At 38.4% G+C, this 20,484-nt stretch overlaps 2 protein-coding genes across 4 annotated transcripts in view; one reads left to right on the top strand and one right to left on the bottom strand.

Moving 5' to 3' along the window:
- adamts14 (ADAM metallopeptidase with thrombospondin type 1 motif, 14) overlaps positions 1 to 10,686 on the top strand; it is a 57,530-nt gene extending 46,844 nt beyond the window's left edge. For all 3 annotated transcript variants that reach the window (XM_085284799.1, XM_085284800.1, XM_085284797.1), the window contains 11 exons: positions 141 to 313; positions 514 to 647; positions 1,453 to 1,576; positions 1,821 to 1,901; positions 4,052 to 4,215; positions 4,303 to 4,468; positions 6,165 to 6,297; positions 6,487 to 6,694; positions 6,807 to 6,936; positions 7,606 to 7,713; positions 7,821 to 10,686. In XM_085284799.1, the coding sequence (XP_085140925.1) occupies positions 141 to 313; positions 514 to 647; positions 1,453 to 1,576; positions 1,821 to 1,901; positions 4,052 to 4,215; positions 4,303 to 4,468; positions 6,165 to 6,297; positions 6,487 to 6,694; positions 6,807 to 6,936; positions 7,606 to 7,713; positions 7,821 to 8,383 (1,984 nt within the window). In that variant the 3' untranslated portion in view covers positions 8,384 to 10,686. The remainder of the gene's footprint in view (positions 1 to 140; positions 314 to 513; positions 648 to 1,452; positions 1,577 to 1,820; positions 1,902 to 4,051; positions 4,216 to 4,302; positions 4,469 to 6,164; positions 6,298 to 6,486; positions 6,695 to 6,806; positions 6,937 to 7,605; positions 7,714 to 7,820) is intronic.
- Positions 10,687 to 10,826: 140 nt separating this feature from the next.
- star2 (steroidogenic acute regulatory protein 2) lies at positions 10,827 to 14,164 on the bottom strand. The gene is made up of 7 exons (XM_085284801.1): positions 14,040 to 14,164; positions 13,820 to 13,927; positions 13,607 to 13,740; positions 13,319 to 13,477; positions 12,864 to 13,048; positions 11,785 to 11,878; positions 10,827 to 11,230 (listed from the first exon to the last, which is right to left on the bottom strand). Exons 1-7 carry the CDS (start codon positions 14,101 to 14,103, stop codon positions 11,138 to 11,140), a joined length of 837 nt encoding a protein of 278 aa, XP_085140927.1. The 5' UTR covers positions 14,104 to 14,164; the 3' UTR covers positions 10,827 to 11,137.
- Positions 14,165 to 20,484: the final 6,320 nt, after the last annotated feature.

Raw genomic sequence — 20,484 nt, 5'->3', positions numbered from 1 at the left:
CCTCTCATATAAGAAGCTTCTTCAGTTACAGACTAATTTTAGTCTTGTTCAATTACAGCCCAAAAAAAATGACATTTGAATCTTTGGGAACATTATGAAGGAAGTTTGCTCAACAGCATCATGTTTTTGTCCTTGATCAGACCTGCCTACGGTGGTAGAGATTGCCCCGGGTCTGCGTTTGACTACCAGATGTGCAACACAGAGGAGTGTGCAGGCCCTTACGAGGACTTCCGTGCTCAGCAGTGCGTCCAGAGAAGCAACAAATACCATAAAAACATCAAGCACACCTGGCTGCCTTATGAGCACCCAGATGGTAAGAGCTGGCTCTCCGCTTCATTGGTGAGCTTGAAAGTTTTCTGCACAGCAGCAAGAGGACAGATGGTAGTTGCATTAGCAGCTTTTCACAGGAACATTAAGAGTCATGGAGGTGTTATCAGACTGTCAGAGCTTGCGGATGTCTTTATCACATTTGATAATCAGGGTGTGTATGAATGTGTTTTCATGTGCTTTCAGAGGCCCGTAAATGTGAGCTGAGCTGTCAGTCAAAGGAAACGGGAGAGGTGGTATCTATGAACCAGGTGATGCATGATGGGACAAGATGCAGCTACTTAGACCCATTCAGTGTTTGCGCTCGAGGAGAGTGCCTGGTAAGCGTTTGCTCAAAAACATAAACTTTGACATATTTAAGACATAATGAGATAATCAGGCACGTCTTGTGGTTTATACTACAACACACAAAAAAGTCAGTGACCTTAAGTCTTCAGACTTTGCATTTATATCATTTTGCACTGGGAAGGTCGGTCATCCAAGATGCAATTAGCAGTAAGCTGTTTACATTTTAAATTAAATGGAATAGATTTTGTCTTAGGGTTTGAAATTCATAATTGGCAAATTTTTGAGAGTATTTTGCCTTTTTTAACAATAGTTTCTAAAGTACACTATCAATTTTAAAATAAAGAAATTAAAAGCTATATATAGGAGCAATTTTATTCTGTTTTCACACCTCAAAATAAATCCTATGTTTTATTAATGCACTATCTATGCATTGCTTTACACCAGAGGTCACACTGCTGTGACCTTTAGTAGATTCTATTTTAATGATGGCAATGTTGTTTAAAATTATATATAGATATTTAATTACTGAAGTGTAAGTGAATTGAATAGAATACATCACCTTTTGCCCCTTGACATGGTATTTATTTTGGCTCCATTTTCACCTTAGGCCCAGTGTGGCAGCGTTGTAGAGAAGACAGTCAGTGTTTTGGTTACTCTTTTGTTATGTCTAGACATGTTTCCAATATGCAGTATATTTTACAAGGCACCGTCCAAATCAGACATGTGCTTTGTCCTTCCGTGGCATCATTCTCCCAGCAAAACAATCTGCGTCTCTGTAAAAGTCAGTCACAGTGTTCCACTGATGTGATTGACTGGCTGTGCCTTTTCTCCTTACAGCATGTAGGCTGTGACAAGGAAGTTGGGTCTTACAAGCAAGAGGATAAATGTGGAGTTTGTGAAGGAGACAACTCTCACTGCCGCACTGTGAAGCTGACACTCACCAAGACCCCTAAAAAGAACGGTAACTATCAACTGCAGGGGCAGGACAGCCGTGAAATGGATGTTAACCCTTAGCTAAGAATGAATTTAATGACTAGTTCTTCTATATTTTAGCCACAGTCTACCTATGTACCAGCCTTTATCATCAATCAAAACCCTGTCTTATTATCTTGATTTAGAAATAATTGGCTTCTTTAGAGCCCCCCAAAAATACAACTTGTTTAAAGTGCCGGGCTAAACTGTGCTCTTTCTTTTTGCCTTGTTAGGAATGCTGAAAATGTTTGACATCCCAATAGGGGCCCGCCACATAGTCATTGAGGAGAACGAGACCTCCCCTCATATAATTGGTGAGTGCGTCCCACATTTTTGTCATGTGTGGAAACATCTGATGCTTTTGACTGAAAATAATAGGGCTGGTTTGTGAACAGAATTAGAAGTCAAGGGGTTTGTAAACCAGATTGCAACATATTTTCTTAATAAGAAAGAGATTTCAGAGTCAGCTCACAGAAAGTATCTGAGGTTTCTTTGATGGAAGTAAAATTTACAGAATAGTGATTAAGTGAATAAGGGGGGAATTATTAGGAATAATATGACCTAATAGCATCTTATAGAAACTTTATAGGGATTTTATAGGTTTTGCAGACAACTTCACGATCTATAGTGAGAGCGGTGTGCAGGTGGATGAGCCTAGAGAGGTGGAGGTATGTGCTGGACAGAAGAGGAAAGAAAGTCAGCAGAAGCAAAACAGAATACATGCATATGAAGGAGAAAGAGGCAAGAGTAACAATGAAACTGCAAGGAACAGATGTAGTGAAGGTGGATAAGTTTAAATACGTGGGTTTAAACATACAGTGCAATGGACAGTACACAAGAGAGGTGGAAAAAAGAGCGTAGGGTGGGTGGACTGGGTGGAAATGAGTGTCAGGCGTGATGTGTGAGAATAGGAGAATTTTCACTGGGAGTGACTTGGAGAGATGGGATTAGAAATAAGTGCACCAAAGGAACAGCTCAGGTTGAGTGGTTGGAGGTGAAGTTAAAGAGGCAAGGCTGAGATTGTATGGACATGTGCAGAGGAAGGGTGTGAATATATGGAGCTGTCACACAGGAGTAAAAGAGCAAAGAGCACAAAGAAGATTCATGGATGCAGTAAAAGAAGATATGCAACATGCTGATGTGTCAGAAGAGAATGCTACGATGAGATGGAGGAAGATGATCTGGCGTAGCGACCCCTAAAAGAAGAAGGACTTTATTTTTGTTTGTGCAAGTTTAATAACACTTATGCATCAGGAACTACAAAATGTTATAATAATAATTCATATAGCTTCCTATAGCATGCACACCCCACCACAAATTGCTCAGGAACTGCTCAGAAAACACAATAAGAAGCCAATGATGCTGTACCAGCCTCAGACTCTTTGGATTCTCTGTCTAGTCAAGCATCTGCTTCCAACTTCCTGGTACCAGACACAACAGGACACCCCATAGTTCATGTGCTGGTGATCTTGTGACTCAGATATGTTTTGGTGGCACAAGTGTAATGAGAGCATAGTTAGGGAGTTGGTTTTACTGTTGTTTCCCCATTTGTAAATATCCTGCTTCTGTTTTGCCCTCTGCTTCTGTAGCCTACCACATGAAATAGCATGTTTATCCATTTTTAGGGACTATGTTTAGTGAACCTCAGGAGGAGTTTGAGATGTTTCTCTTTAAAGTTTTTTTTTTTTTTTTACATTTTTATAAACAATGTTTTGACATCGACTGCCTTAGAGATTAAAGATCTTGACTCCACATTTTTGAAAGAGCAAACTTCAAACTTTGAAGAGCAAATTTTGGAGTTTTAAAAGCCCATTTGATGTTTCGAAATGTACATTTTAAAATTAAATATGACATTAAAGAGAATGGCAGGAGACTCAGCTCTACTGACATTAATATATGTTAAGAGGAGGATCAGACACTACTTATAGATAAACTTTGGCAGGAAAAAGTGTATTTCTTATAGTGAAATATAAAGTGCAATTAGCACAGCTGACAGGTCACATCGTAGGTGCAACTCCAGTGATGTGAAAACAGCAGATGTTTTTTTTATGCCTTACTTCAAAGCGAATGACTTTCAAATTGCTTGCATGCAGTTTACAGTGTGAAGCTCTATGTGAAAAAGGAGGACACTCTGAAATGTCTTCAGTTATGGAGACAAAATAACAGAGTAATCATTTTTTTTTTATCCTAGTATGAGCTTTGGGGTGACTGATGAGTCAGGTTCAAACAGCTTTCAGCCAAGCCAACCATCTTCCTTTTTGGGCCACTCGTCTCTCCTCTGACAAAACAAAACACAAGTTGGAAGAACTGGTGTCAGAAAGCCACAATGGCATATTGACACATTCTCTGCTTAGAGCAAACTTTCTGTGATGGGAATGGATTAATCCCAACTTTGAATTTGTACATCCCTTCCCTTGGACTTCCCTCTGCCTCCATAAAATATCTGTTTCTTCATTACTGACAGCTGTGAAGAATCAAGTAACTGGAAACTTCATACTGAATGAAAAAAGTGAAGATGCCAAATCAAAGACCTTCATTGAAAATGGTTTACAGTGGGAGTATTCCATTGAGGGTGAGAGGGAGACATTGAAAACAACTGGCCCTCTGCATGAAGGGATCATAGTCCTGGTGAGTGTATCAAGTAAATTTTCCGAGCTTCAGTTTGTCCTTCCAAATTTCTGTTTATTCTAATAACGTTTGTTCACTTTGCTGCAGATCATTCCTCAGGAAGAAGATGCAAAAGTTAGCTTAACATATAAGTACATCATACATGAGGACCTGCTACCACTTATTACCAACAATAATGTTCTTCTCGCCGAATTGGACACATATGAGTGGGCACTAAAAAGCTGGTCTCAGTGCTCCAAACCCTGTGGGGGAGGTCAGTGAATGTACTGAAGCTGCGGGTTTTTTGCGTAGGCTCAAACAAAAGTAAAGATAAATCTGGGCAACTACAGAAATTAATGAGTTAAAGAAATAAAACGACTCACAACAGTTCAAGGTTTTAATAGATTACTATATACCATAATTATATAACAATAATAAACCCATTCCACCTGAGTTTTATTTCTTATATTTTTGCATTTAATTTGCTTCTGATGTTCCAACTTAAAACACACAATTGTGAATGAATTAATTATGAATTATGAATATCTGTTTTGGGGGGGAGACATGAAAAAATAACAGAAATATAAGTCCAAGCATTTATTGTCTTTGCAGACGATTAGTTCAGTCTTTGGCCTTTTAATTTAGACCACTTTGATTGAAGTTGATTGAAGTCTTCGTTTCTTCAGCTGCTTTTCTTTCTTAGGGAACAAAGCTGGATGCATTGATTTCCTCGTGCTGTGATCTCTTTTGGTCTGCCTGACCTTTGCTTTAGATAAAGTGATCCAGTTTCTTCAAAGTGGCGTAGACTGTCATGCAGTGCTCTCTTAGAAAACTTTGCATCAAGCCTAGATTTGACTGTGAGAAAGCCCCACCTTACTTAGATTGAGACTTTAGTTTCTGAAGCTTTTACTTAGCTCTGATTTCATGTTTCCTCCCACCAAAATGTCTCTTAATAAGCAGGTTTTTAAGCTTAAAACTTGATATTTCTAAAAAGCAAACTGCTGCTAGAGGGTTTACTTTTGATGCACTGATCAAACACGCCTAAGTGTTATCTAAATGCACTGATGGGATGATATAGTTACCAACAAAGAGTCCAGAATCATTCAACTTCACATTTTTTGATTATTTTAAGCTTTGACAGCTTTTCTGTGTAGTCTCAGACTTTTGGACTCTACTATATATTTGTGTTTTTGCCTCTGTGCATCCATACAGGCAATTTTAAATCAAGCGATCAAGATGTGATTGAAGTGGAGATATTCAGCTTTAATTCAATAATAACTGTTTATTATTACCACTAGTTTTATACACAGTCCCCTATTTTCACAGGCTCTAAGCTAATTGTACAACTGACTGATAAGAAGCGTCATGGCCAGATGAAGCCTGTTTCCGTGTTCTGGATCTGGAGTTGATTCTGAGTGTTGAACTTGTTGAACTTCTTTAGCTGCTGAAACTCTTAATATGAGGTCCAAAGAGACATTGATGCAAGTAAAGGAGGTCATCATTAGATTGGAAAACTAAAATGAACCCCTCAGACAGAGAGCAAAAACTTTGGGATTGTCTCAATCGAGACTCTAGTCTTTACAAGAATGAATGCACTAGCCAACTCAGCATCACCAAAAGGCTTGAAAGACTGCAGAAAACAACAAAAATGCATGATTGCAGAATTATTTCTCTGCAGGAGAAGAACTAAGAGCACCTTACCTACCTTAAGGAGGTATCATTGTGAAAGACTACAATCAATAAATCAATGCAGACGGTTTACAACAAGCTGCAACCTACTGGCTACACATTTAAGAACAAGAACGTCAAATTAGATTTTTTACAAGTTGAATTTCTTTGTCCAATTACTTTTGAATCTCTGAAAATTTGGGACTCTATATAAAATTATTTTTTACAAAGTTATGGAGGTCACATGGTATATGATCTATAGTCTTGCTGGTACATTCCTTGTGTAATTTTATATCCATTAGGCATACAGTACACCAAATATGGATGCAGGAGGAAGAGTGACAGCCGTTTGGTGCATCGTAACTTTTGTGAAACCAGCAAAAAGCCCAAACCCATCCGAAAACGCTGCAACACCCAAGACTGCAGCCAGCCCACGTGAGTGACTTTAAACTACAGCACTGCAGCTCTATCAGCATGAGCACTTTTAAAATTGCTTTCATACCGTATGTCCACTCTGACATGACTTTTACCATTTTAGTGAGGATGTAAAAACTAGTGTAGAAAGGTTATTTAATTTTGGAATGAGAGGGATAGTTTTATTCAAACACAATGCTCTCTTGATAGGTGGGTGGTAGAAGAGTGGAGTCCTTGCAGTAAGACCTGTGGAAAACTCGGGTACCAAACCAGGGTGGTGCAGTGCATGCAGGCGCTTCACAATGGTACCAACAAAGTGGTCCACAGCAAACACTGCACTGATGAACGTCCAGAGATAAGGAAAGCCTGCAACCATACTGTATGTCCTGCCCAGTGGAGGACAGGGGCATGGTCTCAGGTGAGACAGGATCTTCTTCTTCTTCTTCTTCTTCTTCTCAGTGTTCTCGATGAAAGCTGATGAAAATAAAACATATTTGTGTGTGTGTTTGTGTGCGTTGGGTGTGTCGCAGTGCTCAGTGACCTGTGGCGAAGGCATTCAGCAGAGGCAGGTGGTATGCAAGACCAGTGACAACACCATTGGAGAATGCGAGGGCGAGAAACCGGAAACAATCCTCATTTGCAAATTGGGACCATGTTCAGGTGAGATGCACATGCATGTACGTGCTAATAGAGGAGAGATTTGGCCACCTTGCTACTAGTCTCACATACACCATTAAAAGGACACTGCTTCTGCTTCTGACTTGTGACAAGTAAATGCATTATGAGTCTTGCACATGTTATCATAATCCTTGCAGTAGATTTTAGAGAAGTGTAGTGTAACACAAGATTTGCCTCGTGAACATGAGCAGAAATCTTCCAAAAACAACTTTGTCTCACTAATGGTTACAAGATTGCTGCATAAGACCCTTGAGACCCACATAGGCAAACACTTTTTTTCAGGACTGAATACATTTTCTGTTAATGCTCTTTGTATTAAATATCCTGTGCACACAAAGACACTTCTTTAAGACCTTAAATATTTCTGCACCAGTGCCCTTCCTCAGCCTTTCTCATTTTGCTTCCTCTTCAAAGAGCTGAGTGCCTCCAGTTCTTTCAGTTCTTTTCTTTTTCCTTGCATTGGTAGTAAGTGGAAAATTATGTGCTTTGAAAATACACAAAGGAACACAAAGAATTCCAGTTTGCACTCCGTGTCCTGTGAACAACAAAGTTCTGTTTTCCTGTAAAAGAAACAGATTCCCAGAAGCTTTTTCTGTCATGGCTTCTTTTTAACCCCAGTTTTGTTTTGTTTTTTGCTGTTACACTCTCCAGGACATCCAGGGTCTTCTCTCGACGAACAAATAATGGAAAACTCTACAATAAAAGACGAAGCTGTCTATCTAAGAGTTCCAGAAAACCCTGTCCAAAAAATCTCTTCAAGTAAGCTACAATGCAATTTTTTTCTGAAATCAATATAAACAGAGTAGAAGTAGAAATATTCATTTCACCGCAGTTTTTAGTGATGTTCTCTGTCCTGTTATTACTAGATGAGCCATGTCTGGGGGATAAATCGATTTTCTGCCAAATGGAAGTCCTTTCCCGGTATTGTTCCATCCCTGGATATTATAAGCTTTGCTGTGAGTCTTGTGACAAGAAAGAAAGCCTCACTACCCATGTTCCTGACTTTCACACCCCAGTAGCCTTAGCTGAACCTGACATCTCAGCTCTTTCTCATCCTGCCTCTTCCAAGCCACCTCATGTCACCACAACACAGACCCCGCCAAAAACCACTAAAGCCATCACTCGACGGCGTCTTTTCACTACCCCAGTGCCAACTACAGCTGCCACTTCTCAAACTTCACCACAGACAAATGCTGCTCCGCCCCAGCATCCCACCAGCGAATCCTTTCTCACTGCTGGAAAGAGAGATTCAGATGCTGGGCCAGTTCTACCTCCGGGGCCGCCACGGCCTACAGCAGACTCAAGTGGAGGTGCCTCTAAAGAGCACAGCCCAAACAGCACTTTAGGCCCAGCTGCTGCAAGATCAAGAAGGGACACTTTAGGATCAGAGAGGGACTCCAGTCACAGAAACTTGTCGGCTCAGAAATGAACAGTGAACAGTGTTGTGAATGTGCTGTTCGGTGAAATGGTCTCAAATATCAGCACACCCTTTGCAGTATGTGATTTACTCAAAGTTTTTCTTTTTTTTTTTATTATTATTATTATTTTTCTGTCCATGATAGTGAACTTAGACCAGCCCAGTGGTGGTTACCTCATCAAAACTTCAGAGCGATCTGGTGCACGGCGTCGCTCGGCCGTGTGTGCTTCAAATATGAAATGGAAAAAAAAAGTTTAAACAAAGGTGCTGTAAACTAAAATGACTTCAAAATGTGATGACTGCATTGCTACATTCATGTTTTTATCTGTGTACAGTTGTGCAAGCCTGTTGTTTTTTCAAGTGCATTAGAACTACTATTAAACTCGTGAACATAAGGAGGTCATAGATTATGGTTTTGGAGGTGCACGTGCCAGCTATGGGGTCTGGAGTGTGCCACCAGAATAATTATAAACCTTATACTGTATTTATAATATAGAGCTACATTTTTTAAAGACAAAAAAAATCCTTATCCCTGTGTAGTGTCATTGTCTCTGCCAGATGCCATTTTATGACAGCTTTACCCACATATGAAATGCAAGAAGTAGCTACAGGACTGGCAGGTTAGCTGTTATGTTGTACATAATAGTTATTGGTCTAAACTCAAAAAGCCCTGGCAAAAAAAGTCTTATGTATTAACCTGGCGTATTCTATCAAATACCATGCTAATTCCATTTATTGATACAGTATCCATCCATATTCTTCCACTCTTCTAAGTTCGGGTTGCAGAAGAAGTAGTTTAATCACAAACCTCCCTGGCCCCCTACTCGAGCTCATTTGGAGTCCCAGATGATAACCCATCCTGATAGGGCTCCTTCTTGAAATTGACAGCTTCCTTTATCCCCATTGTTGCCACAACAGGTGTCAAACCGACTTGCAGCCACAGCTCTGTAAAGCCACATTGGCAAAGGAGATGTGGAACAGTCTGTTCGGACTAAAGTCCCCTGCCTCCTTTGAACGTTGTCAAAGTTTGAGTGGGAAAGGAAGATGTCATATATTAGGGCCTCTAGCAGATATTCTGAGCGCACCCTCACTAAACATCTTGGAATGCCGGGCCTGTGAAGCATCCTCCCTTGCCACAGGATCCAACTCACCACTAGGTGATGATCAGTTGACACCTCAGCTACTGTTGTGACTAAGTTGCTAGCTAAAGGCCTAGTCAAACGTTGCAGGGAAATACAACTAAGCATCTACTGAACATTTTTTTTTACTTTAAAAAACTCAATTTGTGTTGGTACAGAGATTATGAGTGTCAATTTAGCTCCATTAATAACAAAAGAGCAATAGCTTGATAAATGTGCATATATAAGATGTGCTAATTAGCCATGTGGTCATGTCGCTTACCCTCGATCTGTTATGAGCTGCTAATCTCGGCTCAACCAGTCTGGTAAAAACTGCATTCAGGTAATTCAGGTAAAGAGTGAATTGGAATTAAAATACATGACATGATCTAAAAGCAAATGAACTTAAATGATTAAAAACAAGTATTTAAAGATAGAAGCTAAATTCAGAGAGTCATTACACCAAATTATTATTTAACCAACTGTCAGATTGTCGGATGTTCTTACATTTCTAGCTGTTTTTCCTCCTAGCTTGATGTTTGTTTGTTTTTTAACAAATTGAATATGCTTATTAAATATACATCCAAGACAATGGTATAATCGTATTACCTTACTAACTGATCACAATCAAGCACTCTTGAATTCTACAGTTATCCTGGAGGTACCCTCCAAACCTCATGCCATCACTCCTGGCAGGGAGCTCAGTGGCTTCTCTATCCCTGGTGCTCTTTTTTGGTGTCATACCGCTGATTATCCTCACTGACAGGAAAAATCATGACCGTTTGCAAGCCATCCCCACTGTAGCATGCCCGCTGTCTGTTTTTGTGGACGTCAGTCAATTAATGCTTTAAAATGCTTTTCAGAATATAACGCATTATGATATATATTTTTTTTGTAACTGATGTTTTTCAGATAATAATGTATATAGTGTAAATTTCAAGTTATGAAAAGTTGTGTTGCAATTGCAAAATACAGGCCATGCTGTCTACACACTGTGGTTGGGCGTACTGTTACACCAGTCCTGCATTGCAGTTCATAACGTCATTATTTTTTTTGTATAATTCTTGTATATACGTACCTAAATGAAAGCTTTAATGTTAATATTTATTGAATTTTTAAGTGGTATGGTGAACAAAGTAAAACACATTTGAAAGATGTTGCTTTTGCTCTTTTCTCTGCTCATATCCATTTACTGCAGTTATATTTTACTTTGATCTTTTTTACTCCCCTGAGTGGTGCGCATTCATCATGACCAAGTGTGTTTCAATCAAAAACATCCAGTTCACACATTCATTCTGCCTGATCTAACTCTTAGAAATAAATCACTGGCACTGAAACACATTCAAGCACTTTATTAACTACGTCCAGTCATATACAGGGTGTATCAAGAGACAAGTGATGCCTCTTAATCAAATCTTAATGAGGTTTGAGTGGCACAATGTGACAATAATTGCCAGTCTTCTTCTGCCAGGCTGGCACTGATCTCTGCCAGCTCTGCTGTGTAAAAATAAGACGCTGCATTTCCTATCTCCTTAAAACTGTAGCATTTCGCCGAGTAACCAGGCATTCACTGTGCCCCCCATCTTCTTCTGTGAGCAATGACAAGGTGGTACTGTGGTGTGGGTGTCACACAGACCGAGTGAATGAGTCAGCCAAGGCTGAGACGTCTGCGAAGGTGTCTGGTGAAATCCAGCTGCACCCGAGGCAAAGCCTGATTGACAATAGACTTTGGCAGCCAGCCCTGAGAATAAAGTGACATTTATTAGACGCCTGAATGGTATTTGTTGACTGTCAGTCAACAACAAAAAGAGAGAGTGAGGTGCAGGTAGGTGGTCTGCTGCTGTACAATAATTATGCATTGTTCATATGTAGATATTGTTCGCTTTTGAATAATATTAACACAGAGTCCACTTATTTTCCCAAGCTTTGAACCACATCTCATGGCCTTTTCTTGCTGTTCTTAGCTCAACCATCTCTATGAGGGAAGAGCACTCTCGATCAGCTCTAAAACACCATGAGATGCAGTTGATAAAGCAAACACTGAGATTTTGACTTGTACACAGTGCATTACATTTACTGACAGGATTTAAAAAGGAAAACCTGAGAAATGCAATAAGAAAAATCTTCTCATTTACTTCACTTTTACAGAAACAGAGGAAATGTGTACATTGTTTTTGTTCATGAGTTGTTTAACATATACAGTGTGAAATGGCCAGTTTGTATACGTGTAATGTATAATAGAACCCTGCATTATTTTGCATGTGCAGATTTACATTTATGAATTAATGAATTTACCTTTACGTCCATATTAAGAAGCCACGTGAAGCGACTTTTCGTTGAATCTTCATCCAGGGCCTGTATGATGATGCAGGTTGGTCCATGCTCAGCTCTGTACTCACGCAAAAAAATGTGTTTTAGTTTTCAAATTTCTTTTAGCCTCGCCTGTCTTTATTTTAATTATCAGTAATCATACAGTGCATGTGGTTCTTTGGCCTTTTCATGCTGTTGGCCAGGGAATTCAAATTTCTTTTATAAGCTATTAAAGGTGCATAAATGCTAAAAAAGAAAAAGAAAAAAAAAGGCATTTTTAGCCTGTTGCTAGGTGGTTTGATTGGCAATAGTATGATAAAATATGATATATATAACAACCTTCAGGGGCCTAAGATGTATCTATGTGCATAGTTTGGTTTGGAGGAGTTGGTTGCCCTCAGACAGAAATGTATTTTAATGTATTAAACTAAGATTTACCTTGCTCTTCCCACCAACTTTGACCCATCTGTTGATCATTTAAGATTACCGTACATAATAAAATATCTCAGCAATTGGAATAAAACTTGCTACAAATAGCCATGATCTCCTCCAAATGAAATTCACTTACTGGTGACTCCTACATTTTATAATTAGCAAACTTTAAATTCTGTTCACTACTTAATACATAATGATGTCAGCTCTAATGACTTTCCCAGTTAACCCAAGCTATTATTTTTGTGGAACATGTTATACCTACTAAACATCACTCTATCACTGATCACTGTAGACAAGTAATCATGCTTGTATTAATATTTAGTTTGGCATCACTGCCGCATAGCTTCCCTAAAACACATCCCAGCAGCATTTAATATATAATTGGCTATGAAAATTAACTTTAGCTCTCCTCATATTTTTTTCTCCCCTGAAATTAGCTGAGGTTGTATGGAAAAATTAAAACGTCAGAGCGCATCAAGACAATTTCCCACCCATTTGTGTTATTTTATCTCCCTTCATGGATGACTAAGATTAACTCAGACTCTTTATATAAGAAAAAGTTCAATTAAGCTGTTGAGTATCACTTTAGATATGACAATGAATGATTAGTGCCTCGTCTGCAGACGTACCTTACAAAGCCTGCCTGAGGGGGTAATGACTCCAGCTGAACTGCTGCTCCTCCAATATAAACGCTGGACCTTTGTTTGCAGGTGTGTCTGACACTCAGGAAATCCCTCTTTCCAATCACATTTCCTGCTGTCCCAGTTGAAACTTCGTGGATGACAATTGTTTGTAGACCAATACGTTTTAGAACCTACAACACACGAAACCAACAGCATTTGCTTTTCGTTTGCAAAACCTGTGTATAGATTTTTTGTAGCAGTCGGAAAATGCATTTGTTGATGTGAATATGCAGCATGACAACTATAGGTTGGTTATAAAGACTAATTTGCAGACAGGACATGTTGGAAAACTTTGAATATAGCTTAAATAGTATTTGTGTATGTTTAAACTCTGGTATTTTTATAGCTTAAAGTTTTGCAGTTGATCCAGTTTCCAAGTTGTTGAAAGGTGAGTTGCACACTTTGATTTGCTGTATGCTTGGGTTCCACTGGTGTATTTCTTCAACTCTGACAAACAGGATGTTATAGAGCTCATCCACACTGGCGTCCAACACTGCCTCCAGCCTAAAGACTTTCCTGCCCCCTGGAATCACTTTGCTACAGATCATATCGCCATTACTCTAAAGAGGAAAAAAAACACAGGTTTGTGATCCACTGTTTACTTAAAGCAAGATTTTTTCAGAGTGCGGTGACCTTTGATGAACTTTGATGAAAGTGCTTTAATGGCATTTTTATTAATTAGATGTTACCTCAGCAACCTCCAACTTCCATCCTTCTTTCTCCTCCAAAACAGAGAGAGCCTTCCTCATTGCTTCTTGTCCATGTTGTACGTACAGCTGATCTTCTTTTGCTGGCACAGGTTTTATATCTTTTGGCTTGGCCTCTGCAAAAGACAGCTGTTTGTAATATTTTGGGAAACGCAATCTAAAACATTTAATGAAAATAACACAGTTATATTTTACCATTATGATTTAAACCAGTTTGCTGTCTCTCGTGGTTCTCGATTTGTCCCCACTGCTGCAGGTGTGTGATCTCCTGACCTATCACTGCCATGGCAGTGCGTTGAAGTCCTGCATGATTGAATGAAAAATAAAACAGCTTAGGAGACTTACTGAGAATGCATTGTTTGCATGAATAGGAATAAAAAGGAGAAAGTCCTTCTGTGGGTTGTGGAAGGTTTACCTGCTATGTTCTTTATATGTGGGTAGGAAATTCCACAGCAGAGCTTTACAACAGCAGGCAGCATGTCTGTCTTTGGCAGTGACAGCAAAGTAAAGTGTGTCTCTGATCTTTATATGGTCTGCGAAGGACACTCCAGTGAGATAAGGGCCAGAGAAGAAGATAGGACCTGTTCTGAATTCTGTCCTGAAGGCCACATTTGAGACTGTTAACTAAGACAAGGGTTTGGGTGTGATACAGAGAGGAAATTCTCTGAAAGAAAAACCCCACACAGGACAACCCAGTTATTTAATGTATCCAATACTTAATCTTAAATATGTTGAGGCAAGATTTTGGAAATTGGAAAGCAGTCCTATTTAGATTTGCAATGACAAAAGCAGTGCATGATCAAAACTGTCACATTTAGAGAACACTGGTTAAATGCATAAGCCTAAATAAGAATAAAATAAGCTTAACCTCCTAGGACCTGGCGCCCACATATGTGGACATCACATTTTGGGTTATTTAGACCAAAATACTCAATTTTGCTCTACAAGGGCCTGATATCCACTTATGAGGACATCATACTGCCACTGATCTATCGAAATTTTAAACAAATATCCTCATATGTGGCTCTTATTTTTCTTAGAAACAAAAATCAGGTTAAAAAAAATCTGGTAATTCTTTGTTTTTACATTAATCAGGTCCCAATCAGCCCAAATATCAAAGAGAAATTAAAAATGCATGCCGTGGAAGAGTTTGGGTCTTAGGAAGTTAAATGAAGCATTTTAAATAGGACTCATGGTTTATTAAACTTATTTTTCAGTCATCTTGAAATTGCATATGTGCATGATGCATTTTTAATAACCTTTCAGATAATTGGATAATAAATTGGATAATAAAAAGATTATTTAAAAAAAAACCCTCAAAATACTCAGAATGAAGTCAACTCTTAGAATCAATTCATCTTTGATGAATAATCAGCCACTCTTTTACCTGTAAGTGAATAAAGGTAGCCTTAGTGAGTTATTTTATTAAAACAAACAAAAAATCTATATAACTTAACAGTAAAAACAGTTTAACCATATATATAATATACACTGCTCTTTCTTATTGAACTCAAAACAGCCCTGACCCATCGAGCCATGGACTCTACTAGACCCCTGAAGATGTGCAGTGGTATCTGGCAAAACACATACTTTAAGTCCTGTAAGTTGTGAGGTGAAGCCTCTGTGTTTCCATTTATTTGTCTAGCACATCCCACAGATGGTCAACTGAATTGAAAGTTGGAAAATTTGGAGGCCAAGTTAACACCTCAAACTTGTTGCTGTGATCCTCAAACCATTCCTGAACCGTTTTTGCTTTGTGACAGATTGCATTATCCTGCTGAAAGAGGCCACAGCCATCAGGGTATACCATTTCCACAAAAGGGTGTACATTATCTGCAACAATGCTTACACATGTCAAAGTAACATCCACACGTATGGCAGGACCCGAGGTTTCCCCTCATCATCTTGCAATCTTCTGTCTGTTGGATCAGACCATATGGGCCAGCCTTCACTCCTGGGAGGGCAAAGACTGTGAACACCCCACAAGAGCTGTAGTTTTGCAAATGCTCACTCAGTCACCTAAACATCACAGTTTGGCCTTTGTCACACTCGCTCAAATCCCTACACTTTCCCATTTTTCCTGCTTTTAACACATCGACTTTTAAGAAACTTTGAAGATATCCCACACACTAACAGGTGCCATCATGAAGAGATAACAAGATTAAATTGTCAGCAGTCATGATGTCATACTTTATTTATTGAAAAAAAGACTTCTATTATGGAGAATAAATAGTGTGCTGACAGCTTAAACTCGAGTTAACAATAAATGCTTTTCTACAAGCTGCACAAACTGATTTTGTGTTATTTCAACATCACAAAAACAAATCCCACAATAATATTTAGTAGCACAAAGATGATGAAATTTTAAATGAAAAGCCCCAGGTATCAATCTGTTTTCTATGACACATCCGGGAAATTTAAAAAATGCTTTAGTAATTTAGTAGAAATCAGGACAAGTACCAAAAAGCGATTCTCAGTGCAAGCCCTTTATAATAATTGGCAAGACCTACTATTGCAGGATACTTGAGAGGACGTAGAAATTTCAGTTCATTTAGTTGGAGCCGTGAAATGTGACCCTGAAAGACAAAGATTAGATCTCTGTTGTAAGGACGACTGTTGCACTGAATAGCAGTGGATAATGTGAAAAGATATATACTTATATATATAAATATATGTCCATGGCTTAATAATGTTCTAATAAGCCTGATGCATATATTTTAGTGTAGAAATGCATAAACTGAACTGTAAAACATTACAACATAAAAATATAGATTTACTGGTTCTCGTGTCGCTCCAAATCTTCTTTACTATAAAACTTTATTATAAGATTAAAGATAAGATTATAAGATTTTACATAAGATAATGCACCTGAAGGCCTCTGCTGTCACTGTGGAAATTCTGCCCTATAAAGTAAGATGAAATGTAATTAGATGTCATAGAGACTGAAAAGTGAGATTGTACATGTCGTGTCAGGCACCGCTTGATTTTTTTTGTTTTTGTTCATTTACAGGTTCATTCGTTCCTGAACACATTCTCTTAGAAAAGAGAAATAAAGGCCAATTCCCTATCAGTCTGCACTATGAATACATAACAACTGACTTGTTATGTAAAATTTTGTTTTTGTTTTTTTCTGTGCAAGAGACGAAACACAAGTTAATCTCTTGAAAGAGTGTCTACTTGTTTGTATTTATATAAATGTTGGGGGTTTTTTTTGCACAGCCATATCTGGACTATGGCTCATTCACAAGAACATAATACAGTATGTTTCTAATTTTGTTGAGTTCTATTCAGTGCATGCATGTATGCATTAACAACAATGACGAATACACAAATAATAGGTTTCTTCAGTCTACCCTGCTGTTTTCTTCATTCTTCTTGTATGGCTAATAGCTTGCAACCAAGGTGCGATACCGTCACACAAACATGATTTGTGACTGAGGGTCTTCTCAGTCTCTTCCGTAGTCCATTCATTTGGCTATCCATAACGTCTTCTGAGAAAATGTGGCTTTTGCCAGTAGTTAGGTAGCATGTTTTTGTGAATTACTGAAAGAGCTCTCATTTTAACTTTAATTTATAATGTTGTACTTAGTTCTCAGTCTTTTAGAACCAGACTTAGAAAATTGTCTAATTTTGACACAACTTCTAAAAGTGGATAAAAAAAAATAGAAATGGCATAAAATACTGTTTTGTAAGGAAAGTAATGAAGATGGAAAGAACTGCAGACCATTATTACCTGATCTGTTATGTTCACTGGTTCATCAGTCCAATTCAGTCTCTTAATAAATCAGGTTGAAGTCTTCCAAATGATCTCTTCTTATTGGGATTAAGTTGGCTCATGCAGTTAAAGTGCAAGTCCTTGGGGATAATTGGCAAGGCGTATAGCTATGGGATGCTTGAGAGGTGGTTTAAGTTTTAATGGACTAGAGAGAATGTAAAAGAAAAAAAAATCGAAGCTCACTTTGGCCAGAGCACTAAAATGTGTCCCTGAAACACAAGGATTATAGCTGCCTTGTAAGGACAAATGTCATGCTGATAAACCACAAGTGGTCCAATCAACAAAGATGATTTGAACATAATGGTATGCAAGAGGAGGTCACAAAAGTAGGGCAGCTTTTATCAACTTAATCCTCTCTCAACTTAACTAATGGTGCTGTTGATGGTTTTTGAATCCACAACTAGAACAACAATGGTGTTCATGACAGTGATGGGAGGAAAAATCTGCTCTCCAAAAAGATCTCCAACGCTTTCCGTGTCCACGAGATGGCGAGACCACTCCCTATGACATAAATTTCATCATCAGACAGTGACCCCAAAGGTTGGCGTGGAAGTTCCTGTGCCTGCCAGTTTTCTGTGACCACTAACCACCACGACTAGTCCACAAATAATTTACATTAAAATACATATTTTTAAGTGCAAAATGCAATTAACCATAACTATGCATGAGCACATGCAGTGGACTTGGCTTAAGTGATATGCAATATGAGATTATTTCATTTCATCATCATCACCATCATCGTTTATTTGTATAGCACTTTAAGAACACACCAGGCAGACCAAAGTGCTGAACAACACAGATCAAAACTACTAGCAAAATTAAAAATACAATAAAATTATTAAAAATACAATAAAATTAATAAGAAAGATGTCCGTTTCCTACAGAGTTAAAAGCAAATGCATTTGGAAAAAAGTGGGAACTTCATAATCTCATATTAGAGGGGGGCTGCATCTGTCTCTCATCTTATGATATGAGTTACACTGGTGAGGTCTCTGTGGATTCTGTGTGGATGTGTGTGAGTGAATTGCTTTCATATCTGTAAAATATTTGGCAGAAGGCCCAGTGCCTCCCTCTCTTCTCAATGCTGCCTTGCAGTGTTGCTGATAGAGCACCAGTAAACAGCTGCCTCTTATCACTCCAAGCCAACAGGTGTCCTTGTGAGAAGGATTCATGACGTAAATGCTGAACTTCTCCCGTTGACCAGGCCAGCAACCTCAAACTGCAGTCACACCGCCAGGGAAGAAACGTAAGGTATGTGGTTGTAAATTGCATGGATGACCTCCGAAAACATCCAAAAACGTTGTTTTCAAGATTGGCCTTCATCACAATTTGTGTGCTATGCCAGAAAACTATGTCATTCAGATACTTTTTGACCATGAAGCGATGCTCAAAGGTCTCTTTTGGCACAGTTTATTATTTTACACACGTATTTTCATGATAGATACATAAATGGTCAGTCTGCACATAAGACCTGTACTTACCAACCAACCAGTACTTTCAATCCTCAGGTCAAAGGGTTTTTTTGTTAGTTTTTTCTATTTTTTGTCTTGTCATGCATATTGAAGAACAAAGGTAAATTTTAGAAAACAGAACATTATGGCACAAAAACAGAAGCTTGATAAGAACAAAACAAGACTCACCAGTGGTAACTATGGCAACATATTGGTATGGCTTTATAGCAGTGATTTATGCATACATTAGTTGCACTGTTTATTTTGAAGCCTTTGTTCCACTTTCCTAGCTCTCGAATTTTAATATAATAAAAGGAAGCTGAAGTTAGATTTTCTGAGTGTCTTCTTACATTCATGTGTTCCATTTTTTGATCCCATTAGAATTGCTTTGAAATAATTTTGAAGCCACTGTTCTGCGTGGTTATGGCTGGTCTGTTTCAGTCAGGATACATCCACAAAGAGACACGTCTCCTTTTCATGAAACTCATATACAGTTAGGTTTTTTTTCTCTTTCATTTTTCCATTGTGCATCACTGCAGAAGATTTTGAAAATATTAGGCTGCGAACGAAGTGCGGCTTCCAGCTTTAATAAGGGGTTTAACAAAGATTTTAAATGTACTTTTTAGGAATTACAAATGTTTTTATACACTGTCTTCCATTTTTAGAGGCTCCGAAACATTTGGACAAACTAATAATTTTTAACAGAAAAATTGTTCCTAATATTTATAACAAATTTAAGAGGAAAATACTTTGAAATATTTTGAAATCAGTGACTAAAATGTGGAACAAATACTGCGGTTCCTCCCTTGAGATACTCTGTTCAGTTTTGTCTTCAGTAACTGAAAACCAGCTTACATGGGTTGAAATTAGATAAACCGACTGTTCCACTCAAGAATATACCATATTCTACATAACATACCATTTCATTTACCTTGAGGAACATTTGGTTCGCTTTTGCAGTGTTTCCATTTGCACTGGGGAATGAGTGTATTCCACTACAGAATACATGCCCCAAAATGTATTTTGTAACGTATTCCATTATGTTACTCAATGAGAGTAACGTATTCTGAATACTTTGGATTACTTAATATGCTATCATACTTTTTACAACTACATTAATGTACTATTGCTGTGTGATTTATTACTTTTACTGAAGGTTATTCGCCATAGCAATACCAACTAGATTTTTAAATCTTAATATAAAATGAGTAACAGTAGGGTAGACATTAGGTAAGGCTGCACTTTTTGCAGCGATCTCATATAGAAAACTATTCCGTGCGTATATAAAACAGGTCAGCGGCTCCGAACTGTAAAGGCATAAAACCCTAAAGGGACCTCTGGCTAATATATCGGGTTCGTGTCGGGCTTGTAGCCGAAAACTAGCTTTACTTTGTCTGGGTCAACTTTGCTAGCGAGAGACAGAGAGAGGTGTTGAAAGGCTGCTCCAAAGGAACTTGTTGTTTCGGAGGAAAACACGAACACAGCGTACAGTCGAGTCTTAATAGCTTACTTACAACTGGGCTCGTCAGGCACTCTTCTTGGCTGCAGTGGTTATTATTATATTTACATGCTTCCAGCATAGAGCTGCCACCCAGGCAAAAGAAAAATAGAAGAAAAAGTTTATTGTTCTAACA

Source organism: Mchenga conophoros, linkage group LG8 (assembly GCF_057382185.1).
Source record: "Mchenga conophoros isolate Kocher_MC1m ecotype Shallow Benthic linkage group LG8, M_conophoros_male_GT1.1, whole genome shotgun sequence".
In the NCBI taxonomy this organism is placed as follows: Eukaryota; Metazoa; Chordata; class Actinopteri; order Cichliformes; family Cichlidae; genus Mchenga; species Mchenga conophoros.
This window is presented reverse-complemented; position numbering and strand designations above follow the sequence as displayed.